The following is a 25,462-nucleotide window of genomic DNA, read 5'->3' on the forward strand; positions in this document are numbered from 1 at the left end:
CCATGGGGCAGGGCGACAATGCTCCCAAGAGTGAGCACAACAGCCCCTGTCCCTGGCTGGAGTGGGGGGAGGGAACACCTAGAAAGGGGGACTCCGGTAGTGTGTGAGTGGGGAGAGTAGATTCAGGGTGCACTGGAAAGGGGAGTATATAAGGTGGGCACCATCTTGGAGTCAGAGAGAGGAGAGAGAGCAGAGAGAGAAAGAGGCTGGGAGCAGGGGCTCTGTACGGGCCAAGTCTCTAGGCTTGAGCCTAGAGAAGAGAAGAGCTGCCGAATTCAGTCAGAGAGGAGAGGAACGGAGGAGGCTCCAGGAGTGGAGTGAAGGGACCCCAGGGGTGCGGACCGGCCAGTCGCCACCGTACGCCCGCCACTACCAGAGTAGGGGGGTCAGGCCAAGAAAGGGAACTGGATCCCTCATCTAGTGGAGGAGAGCAACTACCCTCAGCTAGTAACCGGAGGCTGTGGCATTGCACGTGTTACGGCCCCTCACTACACCCGTTAGGAAGGCACCATATAGGGCCCAGGGAAACGGAACATACTTTTGCCCGTCAAGGCCCGAGGCAGCTGGACAGAAACGTGGTCAATTGTGGAGTACGACGGGCCAGAGAAGGGACACACGACGGGGGTCCTGAAAAGCATTCCAAAGGTACCTGGGAGTTGGCCGAGCCCCTCACCTGGTGAGCACAGTACAACGTGGGCAGCCATTACCTGCAGAAGTGGCTTGGAGTGTAAAACTGTGAATAAAGACCCTGGACTGCATCACTGGACTCTGAGTCATTACTGTTGCTCCCGCGCACCATCACCCCCACCATCTGCACTCACTGCCCTGAGGCTATACTCCTCCCATGGGGAGTTATACTACCCTCTGCCGCGCACACAACATCAGCCTCAGCGGTCTGCCCCGCAGCGGCGGTTCTCAGTGACCGCAAACCACGGGTGGCGTAGTCGGACATTTCAACATTAAAAACCAAGTAAACAGATCCGCCACTGGTTTGACCACCCTGAGCCACTGGACCGGGTCGCTGCCACGGAGACTACAACCCCTGACATTACACAGAGACCGGGCTCCGGGTATTCCCCCACACACGGCTCAGGGGGCGCGTCAACTTTGGCGTAGTCGGCAGGATTTTGTGCCCGCAACCACCGGGTACTGCGTGCCTGAAAGGACGGAGAAAGGGACTGTTTCACTGTAGTGGATGTGGCGCCCGCCCCAGCAGAACGGACGCCATTATGTGCGCGCCAAAAGACAACAAGAAGCCACCTCCCATCGTGGGCCAGGTCCCAGAATGGCACCAAAGACGGAGCCCACCCCCAACAGCCATGAGTGCGGCTGTAGAGATGTCCTTCGACGTGGGGGGGCTGCCCCTGAGAGTGATTGTCAGCAGATTGCCCCGGGACCACCCCCAGCAGGGGCGGAAGGGAAAGAAAACCGAAGGGCAGGTTGTGGTTTGGGTCAGTCTTGGCATACCACACCCGGAGATGGCGAGGAGCGCCAGCCCCAGTACCCTCACCAGTGGCCTGCTGCAAGCCGAAGCGGCTCCGTACAGCCTCGCGGAGCTGATGGCCCAGCTCCTCGGAGAGGACCCTGAATTCCTCCGGGCTGGACTGGAGGATTTAGACCGGAGGATGGTCCAGGCGCAGCGGGAGGCCATCGCGGGGTGGAAGGAGGAAATGGACCGGCAGGTCGCGACCCGGCAGCAAGTGGCGCTGCCAGCACCCGACAGCATGCCTGCCCCTGAGGACAGAGAGAAACCACCGGAGACTGAGAGCAGCGCTGCAATGGGAGCAGGTAAGGGAGACGCCCCTGCTACAAGCCCTGACGCCACTAGCATGCCCCTGGACCCCGTCACGGAGCCGATCGACCCGGGAGTCGCTGCACCTCCTCCGCTCCCGCCGCCTACACCTAGGCCCCAAGCCCCGAGCACAGCCGCCGGACCACGCCCCACGCCGTGCCCCTTGATCCCGGGTGCGGTCGGAAGCGGCCCGCTCCAGGCCTGGTCGCAAGGCCTGATGCCCCCAGGCGCCTTCCACCAGCTAGCGCCCCCGGTCCCAACACTACCACCCCTGGGCACGGACTTGTATAGCCAAATTACCGGTCCTGATGGAGAGCCGGTCCCTGTACTACGCGGATGGGTTCACCCTTGCCACCGGAGGGACCCGTCCGCAGAGGCCAAAGCCTCGCTTCCTCCGCTCCTGCCCACTCCGCAGCCAATCACCATCCTCCAGCTCCCGGATGAAGAGGTCCAAATTGAGTGGGATCAGACCGGGGAGGACCTGATGGGGTTCTCGCAAGAGACGCGGGCGGACGCAGCCCGCAGGCGAGAATTCTGCCGGCGGGAGATAGCGCAGCTGGAAAAGGAGAGGCTGGCGCGGCGCCAAAAACAGGAGCAGCTACAGGCCCGGAGATCGGAGGAAAAGCCCCGGGCCCGCCGAGACCCCCAGGCTGCACGCAGTCCCAAAGTCATCGGGATTGTGGTCAGGTTCCACCAAGAGAAGGGGTGGGGGTTCATTCGGGACCCGACGACGAACACAGACCTCTTTGTCAACTGGAGGGATGTGAAGAGTCGCCTGCCAGTGGGTCACCCGGAACGGGATTTGTTACCAGGGGATCAGGTGTCATACTCCTGACACCGAGGCCTGCGGGGGTGGTACGCCCTCAATGTTCAGCGGGTAGAAGAACACCGCTACCCTGAATCCTGCTACACGGAGGGCCCGGACGGGTCTGAAGAATATGATGAGCAGGAACGTCCACAAGGGGGACACCGCTACTAGAGAGCAGCAGCACGAACTGTATATAGTTACCTGTCAGGGTAGAAGAAAAGGAATTTCGAGTTACACCCGTTTGGGGATTATAAAAAGTTCACCCGGTATGGGATTGTTGTCCGTTTATTTGCTAAAATTACCCGAAAAGGGTCCGTGAACTATCCGGCTGAGGACTGGGAGCAGCCAACCCTTTCTATCCGGCTGAGGACTGGGAGCAGCCAACCCTTGTAAATAGTTGCACTTCTTAAAGTGCCCCCTATTGGTTTTATAAACGCCTACCTCAATAGACACCTGAAGGTGTTTGAAAGTTTGCACTTAGTAAAATTGCACCTTGTTGGGTGACGTGGACACCTGGTCGCGGCAAGGACTGTGGCCTGTTAAAGAGACTTCGCCGTTGAAATGTTGCCGATAATGTTTCATATTTTCTACTTAAAAGAATGTTTTATATGTGTATATTGAAAGTTATATCGAGGAAAGAGTAACCGTAAATGAAAAGAATGTTGTATATGTTGATAAAAAGAGAAAAGTTTTATGACAAGTAACGTTAAAAAAAAACAAAAAAACCCTTTAATTCTGCATGTCTTGAAATCAATTGTCTTTTGCTCTGTTCCAGCCCGCGGACGTGCTGTGATTTACCAGGGGGGAATGTAGCGCCCCGAGGGTTCGGATGCTACAGAGGTATTGCATCTCACCCAGAGGTGTGATATCTCACTTCCAGGTAAGGATGGAGTGTGGCTCAGGACCCTAACACCCACATGCACTACTCCACATTTTCGGGGGGCAGGGCGACAATGCTCCCAAGAGTGAGCACAACAGCCCCTGTCCCAGGCTGGAGTGGGGGGAGGGAACACCTAGAAAGGGGGAACCCGGTAGTGTGTGGGTGGGGAGAGTAGATTCAGGGTGCACTGGAAAGGGGAATATATAAGGTGGGCACCATCTTGGAGTCAGAGAGAGGAGAGAGAGCAGAGAGAGAAGGAGGCTGGGAGCAGGGGCTCTGTACGGGCTCTGCTCCGCAGGGAGGCCAAGTCACTAGGCTTGAGCCTAGAGAAGAGAAGAGCTGCCGAGTTCAGTCAGAGAGGAGAGGAACGGAGGAGGCTCCAGGAGTGGAGTGAAGGGACCCCAGGGGTGCGGACCGGCCAGTCGCCACCGTACGCCCGCCGCTACTAGAGTAGGGGGGTCAGGCCAAGAGAGGGAACCGGATCCCTCATCTAGTGGAGGAGAGCAACTACCCTCAGCTAGTAACCGGAGGCTGTGGCATTGCACGTGTTACGGCCCCTCACTACACCCGTTAGGAAGGCACCATATAGGGCCCAGGGAAACAGAACATACGTTTGCCCGCCAAGGCCCGAGGCAGCTGGACAGAAACGTGGTCAATTGTGGAGTACGACGGGCCAGAGAAAGGACACACGACGGGGGTCCTGAAAAGCATTCCAAAGGTACCTGGGAGTTGGCCGAGCCCCTCACCAGGTGAGCACAGTACGACGTGGACAGCCATTACCTGCAGAAGTGGCTTGGAGTGTAAAACTGTGAGTAAAGACCCTGGACTGCGTCATTACTGTTGCTCCCGCGCACCATCACTCCCACCATCTGCTCTCCCCTGCCCCGCAGCGGCGGTTCTCAGTGACCGCAATCCACAGATGGTGTAGTCAGACATTTCAACATTAAAAACCAAGTAAACAGATCCGTCACTGGTTTGACCACCCTGAGCCACGGGACCGGGTCGCCGCCACGGAGACTACAACCCCTGACATTACACAGAGACCCGGCTCTGGGTATTCCCCCACACACGGCCAAGGGGGGGGGCGTCAAGAGCACAGTCCCTGTCCCTGGCTGGAGGGTGGAACCATGTAGTGAGTGTGGGTGGAGGAAGTAGTTTAGGGGAGCACTTCAGTAGGTGTATAAAAAGGGGAGCCATCTGGAGAGAGGGTGTTCAGTCTGAGGAGGAAGTCCGAGAGGATCAGGAGCTCTGTAGGAGCTCTGCTCAGAGGAGCGGGCCTAGATTGAGAGGCCCAGGAGGACTGGCTGGACGAGGAAGGGAGCAGAGGGAAGGCTCCAGAAGCGAGGGGATCCCAGGGGCACGGTGAAAGCGGAAGCCACCCGTGCGCCTGAATCTACCAGAGCGTGGACGGATCAGGCCGCAAAGGAGACCAGCCCCTAACTAGTGGAGAACTATAAGGCTCAGCTAGAAACCGGAAGCTACTGCACTTTCAGGGTGCAGCTGCTCACAACCGCAACTAAATCGCTAAAAAGGTAGCTGCATAGGATACAGGGGACTACACGTTGCCCGCCAAGATCCGAGGTTACTGGCTTGGGACACTGGTTGAGAGGCACAGAGCAGGAGGGTGAGAGCCAGTGCAGGAAGACGATCGAGGAAGGCACACAGCATGGGGTCCTGTTAAGTGCTCTTGAATTACCTGAGGGATTGCTGAACCCCTCCCTGAGTGTTCAGGACGGCGCAGGAGGTTACCCTGGCGCTGGGAACCTGGAGTCTGACAACTGTGAGTAAATCTTGAAGACTGCACCCCCCACTGTGTCCTAGAATTATTGTCTGCTCCATCACCTGCACCACACAGCACAGCAACATCTATCAAATCACCATCTATACTGCCCTGGAGCTTAGCTCTACCTGTGGAGAGCTGAACCAACTCTGCTGCTTCACCATCAGCTCCAGAGGATCTGCACCACAGCGGAGGCCCCATATAGCCACATACCACAGGTGGCATCACGAACATTAAACTATAAAAACTATAATCCTCTTTTATTGACTGCCCTGGGTCACGGACCGGCTCACTGCCACTGTGACATCCCCTGCACCGACCGGCCCGGCACCGGGTACCCCACAGCCCAGGGGGTGGATCATAAGCGGTGACTGTAACAGCTCCCAGCACTGCCCCAATGACTGGAAGCGAGCATCTGCAGGGGGGATATAACTTACTTTTCTCCCTGTAGCCGCTGCTCTGGTAAGTTGGCTGCATAGGATTTAAATGCTATTTACCTCCAGATTACCCTTATTTCTGCAGGTAAATAACGTTTATGGATGTGACAGATTCTTTTAAAAGATAAAGGGTTTATGTGAACCTTATATAAATCACATACTCTGCTTTATAATGAGAGCCGTAATTGGGCCCAATGCAAACTGCATAAAAGAGCATCCATCTATCATGTGCCATACGTGTTACTATGTGGCAGATAAGCCTTTGGATCTACTAAAATAACTTTGAACCTTCTTTGTTATGGTGAAAGCACACAGGGGCCCACTACGCTCTGTTGCTGCCCAATGCAATAGTTTCAGAATTGTGCCCTCCCTCAGACATTCAGTTCTGAAGCTCAACATACTTGTCTGTAAAATGGTTGAAACAGGCTGCAGCAAGACCCTTTCACAAGAGACAATTTCCGCCATGTTTATTGGGCCGTTCTGCTTCCACTATAATGTTGCTTAGTCATATTATGGTCTTCCATGTTGGTAATACTGCTGTTGGGTTTATTTGTTCTATTGACCTTACGCCATGGGAGCATGATGTTTTGGGAAGAGTATACTGAGTGGTCAGTCCGGCTTTTTTTGGTGATCTGGATCACTTGATTGCTCACGAAAAAGAGACAGCTCTTTTTTATTCTAAATGTATCTCTATTAAATATGCGTTCACCATAAGTCATACAGAGGAGCGCAGAGTTAGAGACACGTCTTTATCTTTTTCTTTGCACCATAGGTGAACACACATTTAAGATGAAATTAACACAACCAAAACCACATCCACCTATGACTACCGAACACCGACATTTTACACCCAGTGAGAGCCATTCAGAGAATTCGGGTTCCAGCAGGGAGCTAGCTCTTTCTTGCGGATTGGTCGCAAACTACCCATCACTAGAGTATACTGAGTGGGCTGTGTAAAAGGGAAGGTTTGCAAAGATGGCGCCTGGCCGAATGGCTCCAGACTGTATCCCTGTTGGCGTATGTAGGTGGTTTTGGACATCCAAAGTAGAACATATGAGGGTTATAGTTGTGTAGTGACAGTGTGGCAAGAAAATGTTTCTAGCTGATTGAAGTTGGAGTTGTGAAATGTAGGGTAGGACTGAGCATATGGGGAAGCATCAGAACGCTCCCAGCATGACTGAGACTAGAAGGGTCTGTGTTTCCCACCACCTGAGGTTAGTCGGAGAGGACACAAGCAGCAGATGGAGCACTATGCTAAACACACCTTATGCTTTGTCACTAGAGGAAAAATAACCTCTAATATGGTACCGGGTATGGAAGACCAACTGCCTGTGATTGCTTCTATCAACTGGGTCGATAGTTACACAGAGGGGATACCAGAACTTGATGCACCTCTACGAGTTGAGAATGGAGAATAATCTGTTTAACTGACCCCCTAGTATACAGTGGTGGCCAAAAGTATTGGCACCCCTGCAATTCTGTCAGATAATACTCAGTTTCTTCCTGAAAATGATTGCAATCACAAATTCTTTGGTATTATTCTCTTCATTTAATTTGCTTGCAAGGAAAAAACACAAAAGAGAATGAAGCAAAAATCAAATCATTGATCATTTCACACAAAACTCCAAAAATGGGCCAGACAAAAGTATTGGCACCCTCAGCCTAATTCTTGGTTGCACAACCTTTAGCCAAAATAACTGCGAACAACCGCTGCCGGTAACGATCAATGAGTTTATTACAATGCTCTGCTGGAATTGTAGACCATTCTTCTTTGGCAAACTGCTCCAGGTGCCTGATATTTGAAAGGTGCCTTCTCCAAACTGCCATTTTGAGATCTCTCCACAGGTGTTCTATGGGATTCAGGTCTGGACTCATTGCTGGCCACTTTAGAAGTCTCCAGTGCTTTCTCTCTAACCATTTTATAGTGCTTTTGGAAGTGTGTTTTGGGTCATTGTCCTGCTGGAAGACCCATGACCTCTGAGGGAGACCCAGCTTTCTCACACTGGGCCCTACATTATGCTGCAAAATTTGTTGGTAGTCTTCAGACTTCATAATGCCAAGCACACAGTCAAGCAGTCCAGTGCCAGAGGCAGCAAAGCAACCCCAAAACATCAGGGAACCTCCGCCATGTTTGACTGTAGGGACCGTGTTCTTTTCTTTGAATGCCTCTTTTTTTTTCCTGTACACTCTATGTTGATGCTTTTTCCCAAAAAGCTCTACTTTTGTCTCATCTGACCAGAGAACATTCTTCCAAAACGTTTTAGGCTTTCTCAGGTAAGTTTTGGCAAACTCCAGCCTGGCTTTTTTATGTCTCGGGGTAAGACGTGGGGTCTTCCTGGGTATCCTACCATACAGTCCCTTTTCATTCAGACGCCGACGGATAGTACGGGTTGACACTGTTGTACCCTTGGACTGCAGGGCAGCTTGAACTTGTTTGGATGTTAGTCGAGGTTCTTTATCCACCATCCGCACAATCTTGCGTTGAAATCTCTCGTCAATTTTTCTTTTCCGTCCACATCTAGGGAGGTTAGCCACAGTGCCATGGGCTTTAAACTTCTTGATGACACTGCGCACGGAAGACACAGGAACATTCAGGTCTTTGGAGATGGACTTGTAGCCTTGAGATTGCTCATGCTTCCTCACAATTTGGTTTCTCATGTCCTCAGACAGTTCTTTGGTCTTCTTTCTTTTCTCCATGCTCAATGTGATACACACAAGGACACAGGAAAGAGGTTGAGTCAACTTTAATCCATGTTAACTGGCTGCAAGTGTGATTTAGTTATTGCCAACACCTGTTAGGTGCCACAGGTAAGTTACAGGTGCTGTTAATTACATGAATTAGAGAAGCATCACATGATTTTTCAAACAGTGCCAATACTTTTGTCCACCCCCTTTTTTAGGTTTGGTGTGGAATTATATCCAATTTGCCTTTAGGACAATTCTTTTTGTGTTTTTTCATTGAAGACAAATTAAATGAAGATAATAATACCAAAGAATTTGTGATTGCAATCATTTTCAGGAAGAAACTGAGTATTATCTGACAGAATTGCAGGGGTGCCAATACTTTTGGCCACCACTGTACATTTCACACTGATCGTTTTTCATGTTATTGCGATGGAACGTTGATAAAAATGTAAAGTCATTCCAGAAATTGTGCCTATTCTACTCTATGTACTCTAGCCCTGAGATCACAATCGGACATTTCAGACCCACATAGACTTTAAGGTTAAGAAATTATGATGAGAAACAATAACGATTCCTCTTTGTGAACTAAAACTTTATTACAGAAGCATGAGTTGATAAAGATTATTTATATAATTTCTTGGAACATCATTAACTATTGAATCATTGAAAATTAACAAAAAACAAAATAGTGGAAATTACTGTAGGCAGTCTGACGGCACCCCGCAGATAGTGATGCCCAGGATGTTTATGATACTGCTGGTGGAGCAGCCCGTTCCATAGTAGCTTGGATCTAGAATATAAAGCAGACAAAAATTACTATGAACAACTTTATTCGCGTTATGGTTAAGTACTGCATAGTGACAGGTTAACAAGGCTATATTAAAGCAGTTTTCCTATGAACAAAGTCCATTTTAATCAATAGATCTTGGAATAATAATAACTTCCACATTTGGATGTGATTAAATAAAATGTTCCTGTGCTGAGATAATCTTATAAATGTGCCCCTGCTGTGTACTGTGTAATGGCTGTGTCTGACCTTGTACGAAACATGGTCTGATCATACCACAGCTCCTGGGCAGGGGAGGAAGCAGAAGAGTATACCGACATTACAGTAGAGGATTGCAAATGATTCTTTCTTTGAGATAAAACATTTTTTTAAAAACAGGCAGGGAAATGCTTTACCTCACAGAAAGAATCAGCTGTGATCCCCTGCTGTAATGTCTGTATACTCTTTTGCTTCCTCCCCTGTCCAGGAGATGTGGTCCCATGTAATGTCTGTATACTCTTTTGCTTCCTCCCCTGCCCAGGAGCTGTGGTCCCATGTAATGTCTGTATACTCTTTTGCTTCCTCCCCTGCCCAGGAGCTGTGGTCCCATGTAATGTCTGTATACTCTTTTGCTTCCTCCCCTGCCCAGGAGCTGTGGTATGATCAGACCACGTTTCTGCACAGTCAGACACAGCCATTGATTAAAATGAACTTTTGCTCATGGGAAAACCCCTTTAATTGTTTTATTTTTTGGGTACTTCTTTTGTATTTTTAGGCTCTGATCACACTAGCGCACGGTGTTGTGCTATTTGTTTAGTAAAATGATGCACAATATAATGTAAACCAGACAGATTCCATTATTTTCAATAAGAAACAAACTGGAACAAGAAGTGTGAACATAGCCTTAGCAGAATTTTCTGCTCTTATATAAAAGACAGTAAACTTCCTAAATGTGTTTAAATTACCACCAGATGATGTTCTCATAGCTTAGAGGTAATTATTTATAATTTTATCTACATTACCACTTCTCTGCAGCACAGTTGTTTTTATGCTACCAGGACTTGCTGTTTATGGGATTACCAGTGTGATGAACTATAGTTCCTATTATTCCTTTTACCTTTAATAGACGTTGCTACTATTTACAGCGCCTACATGCCCTTTTATTTCATCCAGCATGGAATTGCTGTAATTACTCTCTGACTTATCAGACCACTCAGATCTGCTACTGAGACACTGCTGTCCTACAGACTGGCACAACAGTATCTGCTCCCCAACATGAACAGAGAGGGAGTGGAGTGGAGCTAAGGAGAGGAGTAGAGATATCAGCAGAGATGAGGACAGGATCTATGAGTTGTCAGAATCATAGTAGGGTTTCTGCATAGTTGATACCAAGTAAGCAGGGGTATAACGATTACGTTTGCAGAGGGTGCGACCGCGACAAGTCCTGTGCAGGATTGGGACCCACCGATTCCAATTTCACCTAGATGTGTGTCCTCGGACGCACATTCAGCTGAAATGTATTGCGGTGCAGAGACCCATCAGCTCCCTGCACTGCAAGACATGTTGCCGGCCAATCAGAAGCTGGTAGCAGATGTCTGCTTTCCAGTGACTTGTGGAGCATGACAGTCATGCGCTGCCCGCGCCGGCATGCAGAGGTCAGCTGCCAACTTCTGCACCAGCTATAGAGGAGGATACCGCGTAGGAATGAGGGAAGATAAAATTTACTGAAGAAGAACAGAAGGGGCCCAGGATGGGGAGCATTACACCAAGTTGGGGGACATTATACCACGATGGGGGACATTATGACATAGGGGCCCATCTCAGGGGATATTATTATAGAACTGGGGGCCAAGGATAGGGGACATTATGATAGGACAGGGAACATTATTACAAAATGGGGGCCCAGGACAGGGAACATTATTATAGGATGGGGGCCATTATTAGAGGATGGTAGGCATTACAACAGGGCGGAGGCCTGGATGGAGGACATTGTTACATAGTTACATAATTACACAGTTTATAAGGCCGAAAAAAGACAAGCGTCCATCCAGTTCAGCCTATTTCTTGTGCACTGCAGCTATTCCGCAGCGTTGATCCAGGGGAAGGCAAAAAAAAACCATGCAGTATAGGCCAATTTACATCATTGAGGAAAAATTCACTTCCCGACACCAATCTGGCAGTCAGATTAAATCCCTGGATTAATTAACTATCACTAAGCATAAGATGTAATTTTATTGTTCTCAAGAAAGGCGTCCAGGCCTCTCTTGAACTCATTAAGTGAGTTGGACATCACCACTTCCTCTCCCAGAGAGTTCCAGAGTCTCACGGCTCTGACCGTAAAGAATCCCCTTCCATGCTGGTGCGGGAACCTCCTTTCCTCCAGACGCATAGTGTGCCCCCTCGTCTTTGTCACCATCCTTGGTATAAACAGGTCATGGGAGAGATCTCTGTACTGCCCCCTGATGTATTTATACATGTTTATGAGGTCTCCCCTAAGCCTTCTCTTTTCCAATGTAAATAGGCCTAATTTTGACAACCTCTCTGGGTATTCTAGTCCCTCCATTCCCTTTATTACCTTAGTCGCCCTCCTTTGTACCCTCTCTAGCTCCAATATGTCTTTCCTGAGCACCGGAGCCCAGAACTGTGCACAATATTCTAAGTGCGGCCTTACCAGCGCTTTATACAGAGGAAGAACAATTGTTACAGGATAAGGGCCAGGATGGAGGACATTATTACAGGATAAGGGCCAGGATGGAGGACATTATTACAGGATAAGGGCCAGGATGGAGGACATTATTACAGGATAGGGGCCAGGATGAAGGACATAATTACAGGATAGAGGCCAGTATGAAGGACATTATTACAGGACAGAGGCCAGGAAGCGGGACATTATAAAAGAAAGGAGCCAGGACATGGGACATTATTATAGGATGGAGAACATTATTACAGTATCATTGTCCATCTGACTAACGTGCTGGTGGGGGGCCCATGTCCAGATTTTGCACTGGGGCCCATAGGACAGTAGTTACACCACTACAAGTAAGAAAAATTCTTAAGGGCTAACTTCTGGCAAAAGCTGGATTTTGGTTTGTTACTGAGTTATCTAAAAATATGTATAGGAATGCAATTTAAAAGTATAATAGAAATGTACGAAACTTTCTGTGTGCAGTAACTAACATCTTTCATTGTGGGCAACTGTTATTTCTTCCTAAACTTTCACTTAGTAGCCCAAAGATCAGAATGTTAGAGATTCAAAAAGATGGGTAAATTATCCCATTTTAAATGACAAAAAATTCTGCCTACAGCTGGAGAGAATACGTAAAAAATATTTATGAAAATCACTATGGAGGTTTATATCACAATTCATCTTTAATTTTAGTGAATCATGGCAGAAAAGTAATCTACAGCTATCATCGATATGTAATAGGAATGAATTAATTACCGTATGTGACTTTCAAACTAATTCAGAATTTGTATAAAATGTAAAGAAAATATGTTACCTTGAGCAAAAAAAATTATTTCTAAAAATATAAAATGTAAAAGGTCTTATGCCTTCCAATGCTTACAACAATGAAGTACCTTAATTGTGGAGTAAACTGTATTACCACCATATAGGTAATATAATTGTCACATTCACCGTACAGCTGCACAAAACCTGTGTATGATCATCTTTAATTACATTGTGAAATATGCTGTCATCTTTGCTGTCAGATATGCTATATAATATAACATCAATGAAAGTTAAAATTATAATTGAATTAGAAGCGAATCAACCAGTAATAATAAAAATCCTTGTAGGAGTGCAGAGTTTGCAGGCTCACTGATATATAAGATGAGAATACCCTTCCTTTTCTCCCAAACATCATGCTGCTGGGCTGATTTACACATGGAGTTCATACTTCTTTAGAAGCTGCTTTCAGCTGCTGCTCAGCCAAGATCCAGACTCTATTTACAAACAATCAGAGTAAGGGAATTCCCATCTCTGAAACTCTGCTCTCCACTCCTGCACCCAGACAAGGAATATTTTTGTTTTCTGTTTGTCAATGGAGTATGGATCTTGGTTGAGCAGCAGTTGAAAGCAGCTTCTAAAGAAGCATGAACTCTCCGTGTGAAACAGCCCTGCTGTATAGTGTTTGGGAGTGAAGTAATAATAATAAGGTAATGAAGTAACAAAAATTCATAGCTTTGCTATCTTTCTTACTCTTTAAAATGCTTGTCTTCTGCTAAACTGTTTTAGGGGAAAATGCAGAATTTTTGGTGCCCATAACACAGGTTGGCAGCACTTGATGTAGTATAAAGCAGTACATCAAACAGATAAAATTATTTCAGTCTGTGACTCAAACTAGGACTAACATACTGCATACCCCTAAAGTAATATTTAATGGAAGTGTTTAAATCCTAGGCAAGCAGCAAACCATGTCCACTCTTCACTTAACTTTTTACAAACTGAGGTGCAAATATCTCTAAATTTTGGCACGAATAGTTGATAAAATATACTATTTTCAAGTAAAAAGCACCCAAAAATGAATATATGGTTCATTAATAAATGTGGGTCAATGTTTTCTGCTGAGAAACACAAAATGAGAGTTTCTGGGTACCAAAAATCCCACCTATGTTTCCTTATGCAATGTGTCTTGGTATTGTAGATATGCTCCATGAAGGACATATCACAACCTGGCAACCACAGTCTTTTTCAGTCTATTAATATTCTGTAAGGAAATAATTTCTTACACTATTTATAATTTATCGGAATATGAGTCTAGTGAGGAAAGATTAGTAATAAAATAATCTGCTCATTCGTTGTATGTGGGATGATTTATAGGTCCCTCTCTGTTGGATCCTAGGGAGTTTGTCACTTAGCATTGACAGAATTATTATCCTGTCTTCTTTTTCTTATCAAACATTATTAAACATTTGGGTTTTATTGTGCGTCTTCTGCTATTTTATATTCCTCTCATGCTTGAGTATCATTTACAGATGGCTTATTGCAAACCTGTCAAATTGAAAATGCGGCAACTTATAGAGCAGGAGGAGCTGAGCAGATTGACATATACAGGTGCATCTCACTAAATTAGAATATCATCAAAAAGTTAATTTATTTCAGTTCTTCAATACAAAAAGTGAAACTCATATATTATATAGAGTCACTACAAACAGAGTGATCTATTGCAAGTGTTTAGTTCTGTTAATGTTGATGATTATGGCTTACAGCCAATGAAAACACAAACGTCATTATCTCAGTAAATTAGAATACTTTATAACAACAGCTTGAAAAATGTTCTTAAAATCTGAAATGTTGTCCTACTGAAATGTATGTTCAGTAAATGCACTCAATACTTGGTCGGGGCTCCTTTTGCATCAATTACTGCATCAATGTAGCATGGAGGCGATCAGCCTGTGGCACTGCTGAGGTGTTATGGAAGCCCAGGTTGCTTTGTTAGCAGCCTTCAGCTCGTCTGCATTGTTGGGTCTGGTGTCTCTCATCTTCCTCTTAACAATACCCCATAGATTCTCTATGGGGTTAAGGTCAGGCGAGTTTGCTGGCCAATCAAGCACAGTGATACTGTCGTTTTTAAATCAGGTATTGGTACTTTTGGCAGTGTGGACAGGTGCCAAGTCCTGCTGGAGAATGAAATTTCCATCTCCAAAAAGCTTGTCAGCAGAGGGAAGCATGAAGAGCTCTAAAATTTCCTGGTAGACTGCTGCGCTGACTTTGGTCTTGATAAAACACAGTGGACCTATACCAGCAGATGACATGGCTCCCCAAACCATCACTGATTGTGGAAACTTTACACAAGACCTCAAGCAGCTTGGATTGTGACCTCTCCACTCTTCCTCCAGACTCTGGGACCTTGATTTCCAAATGAAAATTTGGAACTCTGGGACCTTGTGGAGTGTGTCAATGACTGCCTTCTGGACATCTGTCAAGTCAGCAGTCTTCCCCATGATTGTGGAGCCTACTGAAACAGACTAAGGGACCTTTTTAAACGCTGAGGAAGCCTTTGCAGGTGTTTTTTTTACTTATTCAAATTTACTGTGATAATGACTTTTGTGCTTTCATTGGCTGTAAGCCATAATCATCAACATTAACAGAAATAAACACTTGAAATAGATCACTCTGTTTGTAATGACTCTATGTAATATATGAGTTTCACTTTTTGTATTGAAGAACTGAAATAAATTAACTTTTTGATGATATTCTAATTTAGTGAGATGCACTTGTAGGTCTGTGGAGAAAGATTTAATACAACTTGAGTTTTATTCATTTCAATCTCTGTTCATTTTAGACTTTTCAGACAAGTGAGGGGTCCTAATAAGTGACTGACAGCTATTTCCGTATGCTCACTTAGAGAAGGAAGGCTGTCATTCACTGATCGGGACCGCCCACTTGACTTAAAAGTCCATAATCAGCAGAAATTTAAATGAATAAAGCACAAATTATACTGAATCTTTTCCCACAAACTTGTATATCAATCTGTTCAGTTTCTCCTCTTCTCTGTCATGCTGCCTGCAGACTGGCCTGCATTTTCAATGTGACAGGTTCCCTTTAATATTATTAAGTACACAGTATATACTTTTTGCATATAAATTACATTTTTGTCTATTTTTCCAATGTGTTTAATATAAATGTTAACAAAAGAGTCTTAGATCTGTTGCCAGTGTTGATTGGCCTCTGGTTCCTGTGACTTGAGGAACAGTAAGAAATCGGGACTGTTGATGTTATTCAATGTCAGATGCTTAGTTGTTCAACCTGTTGATGAATCAAAATGTATTCCACCAAAAGCATCAAATGTGGACACAATTTTTCAAACTTTTGGCTTTGTGAGAAAACATAAGCTGTTGAGCCCATATACTTCCAATATATGTTGGCTGAATATTTATTGGGCCAACAACTCTTCTTCCCGAACTTCCCATATACATTGCCTCGCTCACATGTTTTTTCATTGGCAAGAGAGGAGTAAACCTCTGTCAAACTTAAAATCTTAAACTTAAATCTGAATGATCAACATATTATGTGCAGCACAGTGGCTCAGTGGTTAGCACTGTTGCTTTGCAGCTCTGGGGTCCTGGGTTCCAAACCCTCAAAGGACAACATCTGTGAGGAGTTTGTATGTTCCCCCCATGTTTGCGTGGGTGTTCTCCGGTTTTCTCCCACATTCCAAAAACATACTGATCGGGAATTTAGATTTTGAGCCCCAATGGAGACAGTGATGATGATGTCTGTAAAGCGCTGTGGAGTATGATGGCGCTATATAATATTGGATCCTTTTCTTCCCCAGCATCTTATGTCAGTGGAGAGTGATGAGCCCCCTCCTATATACATAAATTGTTGGCCAGTGCCTTCAAAATTGTGGGTTTGGAAATTTCTCTAATGTTAATGGGACGTTTAAGGTGAACATTAGCGAACATGAGCTGGAGGTTAGTGCATATAAGTGATTATGCATTAAACTTATTAACCATGTACAGTAAGCTCTTAAACTTCTCCTAGTGCTGGCTCAAGGTGGCCAGAACGTTATGATTTAGAGAGATTTTCCTGGACTACAAGGCTTGTCCTTTTATTAAGCCACCACTATCAGGTTGGTAGGAGTCCAACTTCCAGATCCTTTGTCATCAGCTGACTGAGTGGGTCTCAGCACTTGATGTTCTCCTTTATTTACCAGTCACAACTATGGGTTGTCTGGTTAAAACAAGTTATCACTAACCTGCAGGATAGGTGAACACTTACTGATCTATGGGTGTCGTACTACTGGAACCTGATCGAATTTTCATTCCCGATAGGCAACTTTTATCCATGTTGAAAAAAAAAAAAAGGCGCAACAGATCAGATGCCGGACCGCTGCTCCATTCATTTGCCATGGGGTTGCCATAAAAAACTGAGCTCAACGCTAAGCAGAACCATTTAATGAATGGAGTGTAGGTCAAGCATGCAGACTGTTACTCAATTCTAACGGAGGTAAAAGTGCCCCATTCTGCCTATCGGTGGGCGTCCCAGTGGTCAGACCCCCATTGGCCAACAAGTTATCACCTACCCTATGGATGGGTGAAAACTTATTTTAAATGGTCAACCGATATTGCAGTTACTTCCCAATTACTTGAATAGAGCTGAGGTGAAGTGATCAACTGATTGACCATTTTATTTAATTATTTATTTCTTTTACTCGCTTAAATAGCACTTTTAGTGTCCACAGGGCTTTACAGAAATCATCATCTGAACTTTTTCTTAAGAGGCTCTAAATAAATTTATTTATTTATTTTACTGACTTACATAGCGCCATTAATTCCACAGCGCTTTATAGACTTTACCTATAGTTGACCTAGTTGATATTTGAGCATTACCCAAAAGAACCAGATTATTGAAAATTCAGTCAACATACATTTACAGATTCAGCCACCACCAGAAGATGGTCACAAATTCAGCCACCACTGGGAATGATATGAAAAGCTGTCTTATGTTATTATGGGTCTTGACGCTCATTGTATTATATGTCCTAAATATTTGCTGAGTATAATAACATCGGATGCAGAGTGAAGATGGTAAAACGCGGCAGCTGTGTTTACGGTAGCTCTTTATTCATAAACATGTCATCTTATTTTATGTATAAAAACACGGACTATCTGACCAGTGGACACGCAGAATAGATATGAGAGGAAATCAGATGCAGGGCGGAGGGGGTCTAATCACAGCAGCCAGGCACGTTCATTTAGATTAGGAGTTATGAAGGCAGGAGGTCTAGCATCCAATATTCCCACACAGAGAGATGCCCAAAAATCTCAGAATGCCGAGGTCAGTACAGCCATGCAGGTCCACAAAAAAGCTGGAACCTAAGAGAAAGCAAGAGGACATGTAACACCAGCTTGTCATTGCCCCATTCACCCTTTACAGCTGATCCAAGGATGATTTTTAATGAAACACAGGGAACATATGAATTAAGACATAAAGATTTTTTGAGATGTTCTAAAATTAAAAGACCATGAAAGTTACTCAGCAAGAAGTTATGACTTTAAAACATGGAAACAGGAAAGAGTGCATCTGAAAAAAAAACCCTCATGACATTTGCTTTATATTGTATGTGTATTTTAAAGAGGTTGACCACGACTTTAACATTGATGGCCTCTCCTTAGGATAGGTCATCAATGTCTGATTATTGAGGGTAGGACACCTGGCATCCCGCCTATCAGCTGTTCCCGGTGTCGGCGGTGGCCAGAACTGGTCAGTTACGGAGCTGCTTGGCACAGCTCCATCGACCGTAGAGTGGCCATGGCCGGGTACTGCATATCCACCTATTAAATGAATAGGGGGTGGATTTACAGTACTCAGCCATGGTCACTATTCTGTCAATGGATCTATGTTGTGCAGCTCCACAGCCGAGCAGTTCCGGCTGACGCCACTACCGGTAACAGCTGATTAACGGGGGTGCCTGGTGTCCTACCCTCACTGATAAGACATTGATGACCTATCCTAAGGAGAGACCATCAATGTTAAAGTCATGGACAACCTCTTTAATGTACTAGCTTAGATGATTTTTTTTGCATAGTTTCACCAAAAACCTAAAAATTCAGGAGTGATTACCGTTAAGTTCAAATTCTTACTGGCCCATATACTAATAAGAATGCAGGAGGCTTGGGAGTTATTTAGGATCCAGTGGAGAGTTGAAGAATTGTTTAACCCTACTGCTTATGACATGAAACCTGTCACCATGAAAAGACTGTCCAGACTACCAGCTTTATGTTATAGAGCAGGAGGAGCTGAGCAGATAGATATATAGTTTTGCGTAAAAAAAAAATCTGTAATTTTTATAAGTTACTGATTCTGCTCATTTTGGGCTTTAGAGTCCAGTGGGCGGTGTCACCCTCCCTGGACTCCTAGGCCAAGAATGAGCAGAAATTTAAAAGATTAAATTATAATAATAAGCTTTTATGCCAGAAAAGTAGCGAAAATGCTTTGAAAAGTTGAAAAATTTATGCGCAATGCTCAGTTGCGTAAATATTTTGGAAACTTTTGTCATTTTCACGCTAGTTTGAATCAGCTCTATCGATATAGGTTTAGACCGGGCAAAACGAGGTGTAGTCACACCCAGCCATCCAACTTATCAAACGTGCAGGCGTCTTTTATGTCAGAAATGCTACTCCAAGGGGTCGTTGCTCAGGGGTTGTGTCTTTAGGATGCTCTGCATTGCTACCCTGTGAGCAACGCCCCCCTGGTAAAGACTATGAACAACTTTTACTAAATAAAAAGACCCAGATTTCTGGATCCGATTTATAAAAAAAAAACAAAAAAAAACAGAATACTCAGGAAAGCAGGAGTAATAAAATGAGCCAAAAAGGCCACTATTGACCTGCTGACAGGTCCTCTTAGATATCCATCAATCTAAACATCTAGCAGTTATCCAATAACATACCTTGGTTTTCTTGGGCAAAGAAGGTTGGGACCCCTTTGCAAAGAGATTCAATGTGATTACCAAACTGTGCCACATTCTTGACTTTGGTCTGAGTGATTGTGTAGGACAGGGACCTTGGAGGAGGAGCATTGGGGTTCTGTAAAAACATGGAAAAGGGGTGGTTTCATTTTCTTACAATCCAATGTATCATTTTGTGAAATAACAGCAACTCTTGACTTTTTCTAGACCGTAAAGAAATAAATATCTGCACTCTTTTCAGTCATCAATACTCCAAAATGCTCTGTGACCTCGGCCTGATTTCAGAAGACAGTAGATGTTAAGCATTACTTGGATGAGATGTACATGCGGTGACGTTCTGAGGCTTCTTATTTCAGATTAAATGTTTTATCATTTGCATTTATGGAAAATAAAGAAAAATATGTTTCCAGATCTACAAGCCCACGCCCCTGTTTAGTTAGACTTGGCGGGTTACATATAAATATTGATGTGTAAAGAAAACATAAAGATTATATCATGTGTGCGTGTATGTAAATGTTTTGGATGTGTGCTCAAGGTCAGTCTGACACTATAATGTTCACTAAAAATGTGTTCCTATATTTTAAATGTAATGTTTAGTTTTTTGGAAATACAAAGAACTTTTACAGGCACAGTGACCTACTGCTGACAGATAAGGGGTAACAGGAGACAGGCCATACACTTCTGATGGGCTCGTTTGTCCAACAGCTAACTTTCCTGACCTTTCTTTCCCAGAAATGCATGCTGAACTCAGCCAAACATGCACAAGCTCCTTATTTCCAGTGAGAACGAAATAATTAGACATGTTGAAATCCAACATACCCAACCTTTCTTTCCCAGATGTCTATCATCAGTCAAAAGTCAGGGCACCCCCATACATGTTAAATAGATGGTTGACCCTGCCAAAAATACATATTCTTTATAGCCACAAAGAGGTTTTCCCACAAACAAAGTACATTTTATTTAATAGATCTTGAAATAATAACTTCCACTATTGGATGTATTACATTTTTTTTCCTGTGCTGAGATAATCTTATAAATGTGCCCCTGCTGTGTACTGTGTAATGGCTGTGTCTGACCGCACAGGAACATGGTCTGATCATACCACAGCTCCTGGGCAGGGGAGGAAGCAAAAGAGTATACAGACATTACAGTGTGGGATCACAGTTGATTCTTTCTGTGAGGTAAAACATGTTTTTAAACTGGCAGGGAAATGTTTTACCTCACAGAAAGAATCAGCCGTGATCCTGTACTGTAATGTCTGTATACTCTTTTTTGAAAACCCCTTTAACCAGATCACTCCCTAGGTCTGTGTCAAACTGGGGATCCTTGGGCTCTACAGGAAAAAATGAAATTAACGGCTAATACTTCATCTACGCAGAACATGTAAGCTTGTAATTTAATTCAAAATTGTGTTGCTCTAATTGCACACAAGAGACAAATCATCAATAAGATCCAAAATTCAGTTAATAACAAATAGGCCATAGAGGAAAATCATTGGCTTCAAAGACAGCTCCAAATGGGCTTGTCCTGTGGTGGCCCCTTGGGTTCAATATTGTGTCAAGAATTCTAGAGATAACAGGTTCCTTGGACATTAAAAAAAATATATCTATATATATATATATACATATACAGGGTGGTCCAAAAGTAGGTGTCCAGAAAATAATAACATTTATTTTGATTTATATATAAAATTATATTTACTAACACAAGCATAACATTGACAATTAAATTTTATTCTGAACAATAATACGAAAGCCCTTAAATTTTATCATCGCAGGTGCTCAAACTGTTTTCCATTACAATTTGCACAGCTTTGAAGTCTGCCTCTTATTCTTCGACAAACTTTTTTGCACATGTCACTTTGGGTATTAATATATTGAAATGCGTCTCTTATGTAATTTTTCAAATCACTGACACTTTTTGATTTTCGACTATAAACTTTGTCCTTGAGTACTCCCCAAAAGAAAAAATCCATTGGGGTCAAGTCTGGTGAACGTGCCGGCCAATCAAGTGGGCCTCTTCGGCCAATCCATTTATTAGGAAATGTTTCATCAAGATACTCGCGGACTACTCTTGATTAATGTGGAGGGGCCCCATCTTGTTGGAAATAAAGGTCATTTGAATTAGGCTGTTGCTGTAACTGGGGAACAACTTGATTCATTAGAATTTTGAGATACTTATCTCCTGTGACTGTTCCATAACCTTCATAACCTTCATACACTTTCTGTCCACCTACTTTTGGACCACCCTGTATATACATATATATATATATATATATATATATATATATATATATATATATACATATACTGTATATGTTATAGATAAGCTTACCTGTCTCTCCTGGCTGGCTTTTTGCAGTTGTTCCAAGCTTGGTACTACATTTCTGTTCATCTTGCTTACCACGCAATGTCTGGTGGCCATAAGTCGGACAGCAAACATGCCCTTAAAGTAAGTGTGATGAGTTTGATTACAATTCACAGCTTTTGAATTCTTCAAACAATTTCATGTATTTTTAAGTATCTTAATCAGTGGTCTCCAATGTGTTGCTGTCTAGCTGTTGCATAATTAGAACCCCAGACATGATTTTAGGACAGCCAGCTGAATAGTAATAGGTTGGAGATGACTAATCAGAAGTAAAGAGTCTTAAAGGGGAAGATATCTGTTTGGAGTCAAACGATATTGAGAACTTTAAACAGGAAATATGCCAGCCAACAGTTCCACCATACCTTGGTCATTCACCTTTGAAAAATGTTTACCCCAAGCCCTTACCTTAAACACATCACTATGCATAAATTGTTTTCTATTCCCAAGAACTCTATCCCTCTCCAAAGTGGTACAAAGTATAAACTGGCATTCGTTTTGTCGGTCAAAAATGTAGGTTAGAATGGTTTGTGTGAAAATAATTTAAATTCATCTGACTCTTACTATTAGTTAGTCCCAAATGTGCCAAATTTATTAAGACAATACAATCTATTCCTTCTGTGAACAGACATAGATTGATCCCAAAACGTGCCATTTCCTAGCCTCCTATTTAATAAATGTGTCGTAAACACAGAGACCACACTTATTCCACAGTGCCTACTTTTCAACTTTCTCTTTTTTAACTTTTGGTGAGTGCAACATAAAAAGTTAAATCTTTGCACAACTTTGGAAAAAGTGAGAATTTGTAATAATTTTTAGCACAGTATATGCCAAAAAATGGTGCAGTCACACTGATAAATGTAAGCCTATGTGTATAGGGGTAATATAATAGATTATATAATTATGCCTTTGGGGGTACTTTGATGTAATTTATTCAAGTGAGGTGCATATGGTTTTGAATCACAAATCTAGTACACTTACGTTTCCGTAGTCCCACATGGAATTCCATGAGTTCCAGCCATTGTAATGGTTTATATTGGCAATGTTATTGTGATTATCGATGTTCACAGTCTGGTGGACATTGTCTCCATCATTGCCTTGGTTGTTGATATTGATATTCTGTAAGTGATGAGGACAGTTACATTAGATGTGTACAGATGTTTTTCATGATATACCAGTTTAACAATAAAAACATCGTTACTTTAGGAAAACATTTTAAAGGAAATACCAAAATTAGTATAAAAAAATGTAAATAAAGAAAACTAACTTTATGGGAAAAAAGAAAATAATGTTTTCTAAGTCAGAACATGGATATAAAAATCTCCCTTAGGGATGTATGTGGGATTGTGGAATGGATGGCATGCTGAAAATAATTATCTCATTACAATAATATACTTTTAATCATAGTCATTGTCATCCATCAAAAGTCATCTCTAATCAGTCCCAGCTAATAGGCACATAATTTGTATATGGTCATTATGTATATATTAAAAGGACATGTAACCTACATCAGTTGCAAAAACCACGCCAAGGAGGGCCGCGAGGAGGATCTGTAATGCAAATAGAAGAGTTAGTGAGTCAGCCGTGAAACCTGATCGTTTTGATGTCATGAGAGAGGCGTACATTGTTGGTACATGAATCATGTCCTGCAAAATAATTTCACTAGTTACTATATTTAGTGAGCCATTTTCTATCATAGTGTTCAGCAAATATTTTTCTTCTTTGCTTTAAAAAAAAGGCTGGTCTCCATTGGAACTCCCACAGAAGTTGGGGACGAAAGCTAAAGTTGCAAATCTGCCAGGATGGTTGGCACTAAGCATTTGCCACTTAGAAAAACTGGCTAACACAAATGGGAGCAATAATGGTGAATATAATGGTTGTTGTTACCCCAAATTCCTACAAACTTAGGAACTTCAAAGATTGGGTTAAATCTGCGCTGCCGGTGGAAGAGTGATGAGGAGTCAGAAATCCAGGAATGCGGATTAATACATGTCAAAGTGTCACACTCCTTCATCAGGACAAACCATGATCGCTGTGGTTTGTCCTGATGAAGAAGTGTGACACTTCAAAACACATTGACTAATAAACCGTATTCCTGGATTCCTGACTCTTTCTTATCACTCTTCTGCCAGCAGCGCAGATTTAACCAGTTTTCACTCCTATCCTTGATGTTCTCATAGTCATTGGTCTGCAGAAGTCTAAGCCTATTCAGTGGTTGTGATCACACAACCCTACCAAGTGACCACGATTGCCCACCTTCTATTACTTTTAGTCTGAATAAGATCCTATTTCACTTATTGTCCTTCCAGCTCCCTATTCTACAAATGTTGGAAGAGTCTTTGGTTCTAGAAGTAAAGCAGATGGACAGAGAAGTCTGAAGCAGCAGATACTTACTACAGCCTTCATTCTGTGTGTTGAAGATGACCACAAGCAGGGGAGCAGTGGTAGTGTATCTCCCATATATATGCGTGATAATGAGTCTTTGTTAAACAGGCAGCGCCTAAATTCGTAATCATTGGAAAAAGTCCACATCAAAATGACGCATGAGCTCGATAATCTTATCGTCATTTCTGTAGAAGGCAAATTTATTTAATGGGATACAATTTTGTGAAATCATAAACAAATAGAAATAGATGATAACCAATGACTGGACGGGTGTTGTAATATTGTGTAAAAAAAGCTAGAAGGCCACATAGAAACATGTCCAGCATTTCCTGTTTTACTTTCTTTGATGAAACAAAATGCAAATATCACTTTTGTATTCTGCCTCGGCTCAGATTATAAGGCCTAGAATATTCCTTTTTAGGATACATGGAAGTAGTTTACTCACAGTGCTGCGACAACATGGTACTCGTATGGAGACAGGACGGTTGTATTAACAATTGATCTATCCCCATACAGTTATGTTCAGGACCATAAATAAAGAGTTACGATGGACTATATATATATATATTTATAAATATATACATATATATATATAGCGGGGGAGATAATTATTTGATCCCTTGCTGTTTTTGTAAGTTTGCCCACTGACAAAGACATGAACAGTCTATAATTTTAAGGGTAGGTTAATTTTAACATTGACAGATAGAATATCCCAAAAAAATCAAGAAAATCACATTGTATAAATGAGATCATTTTTTTTGCATTTTGCAGTGAGAAATAAGTATTTGATCCCTCTGGCAAACAACACTCACTCAATACTTGGTGGCAAAACCCTTGTTGGCAAACACAGCAGTCAGACGTTTTTTGTAGTTGATGATGAGGTTTGCGCACATGTCAGGAGGAATTTTGGTCCACTCCTCTTTGCAGATCATCTCTAAATCATTCAGATTTTGAGGCTGTCGCTTGGCAACTAAGAGCTTGAACTCCCTCCATAAGTTTTCTATGGGATTAAGGTCTGGAGACTGGCTAGGCCACTCCATGACCTTACTGTGCTTCTTTTTGAGCCACTCCTTTGTTGCCTTGGCTGTATGTTTTGGGTCATTGTCTTGCTGGAAGACCCAGCTACGACCCATCTTCAATGCTCTTA

At 43.4% G+C, this 25,462-nt stretch overlaps 1 protein-coding gene across 2 annotated transcripts; it reads right to left on the reverse strand.

Annotated features, from left to right (window-relative positions):
• Positions 1 to 8,959: 8,959 nt before the first annotated feature.
• LOC141166697 (gastrokine-1-like) lies at positions 8,960 to 24,440 on the reverse strand. 2 transcript variants are annotated; one of them, XM_073653641.1, is made up of 6 exons: positions 24,325 to 24,440; positions 23,439 to 23,480; positions 22,912 to 23,049; positions 21,901 to 22,011; positions 19,549 to 19,684; positions 8,960 to 9,172 (listed from the first exon to the last, which is right to left on the reverse strand). In XM_073653641.1, exons 1-6 carry the CDS (start codon positions 24,388 to 24,390, stop codon positions 9,078 to 9,080), a joined length of 588 nt encoding a protein of 195 aa, XP_073509742.1. In that variant the 5' UTR covers positions 24,391 to 24,440; the 3' UTR covers positions 8,960 to 9,077. The 2 variants fall into 2 exon arrangements, with proteins under 2 accessions (XP_073509742.1, XP_073509743.1); XM_073653642.1 differs by lacking the exon at positions 8,960 to 9,172 and adding an exon at positions 17,699 to 17,971.
• Positions 24,441 to 25,462: the final 1,022 nt, after the last annotated feature.

This window comes from Phyllobates terribilis, unplaced genomic scaffold, assembly GCF_046119375.1.
Source record: "Phyllobates terribilis strain yellow unplaced genomic scaffold, ASM4611937v1 Scaffold_11__3_contigs__length_659146591, whole genome shotgun sequence".
NCBI lineage: Eukaryota > Metazoa > Chordata > Amphibia > Anura > Dendrobatidae > Phyllobates > Phyllobates terribilis.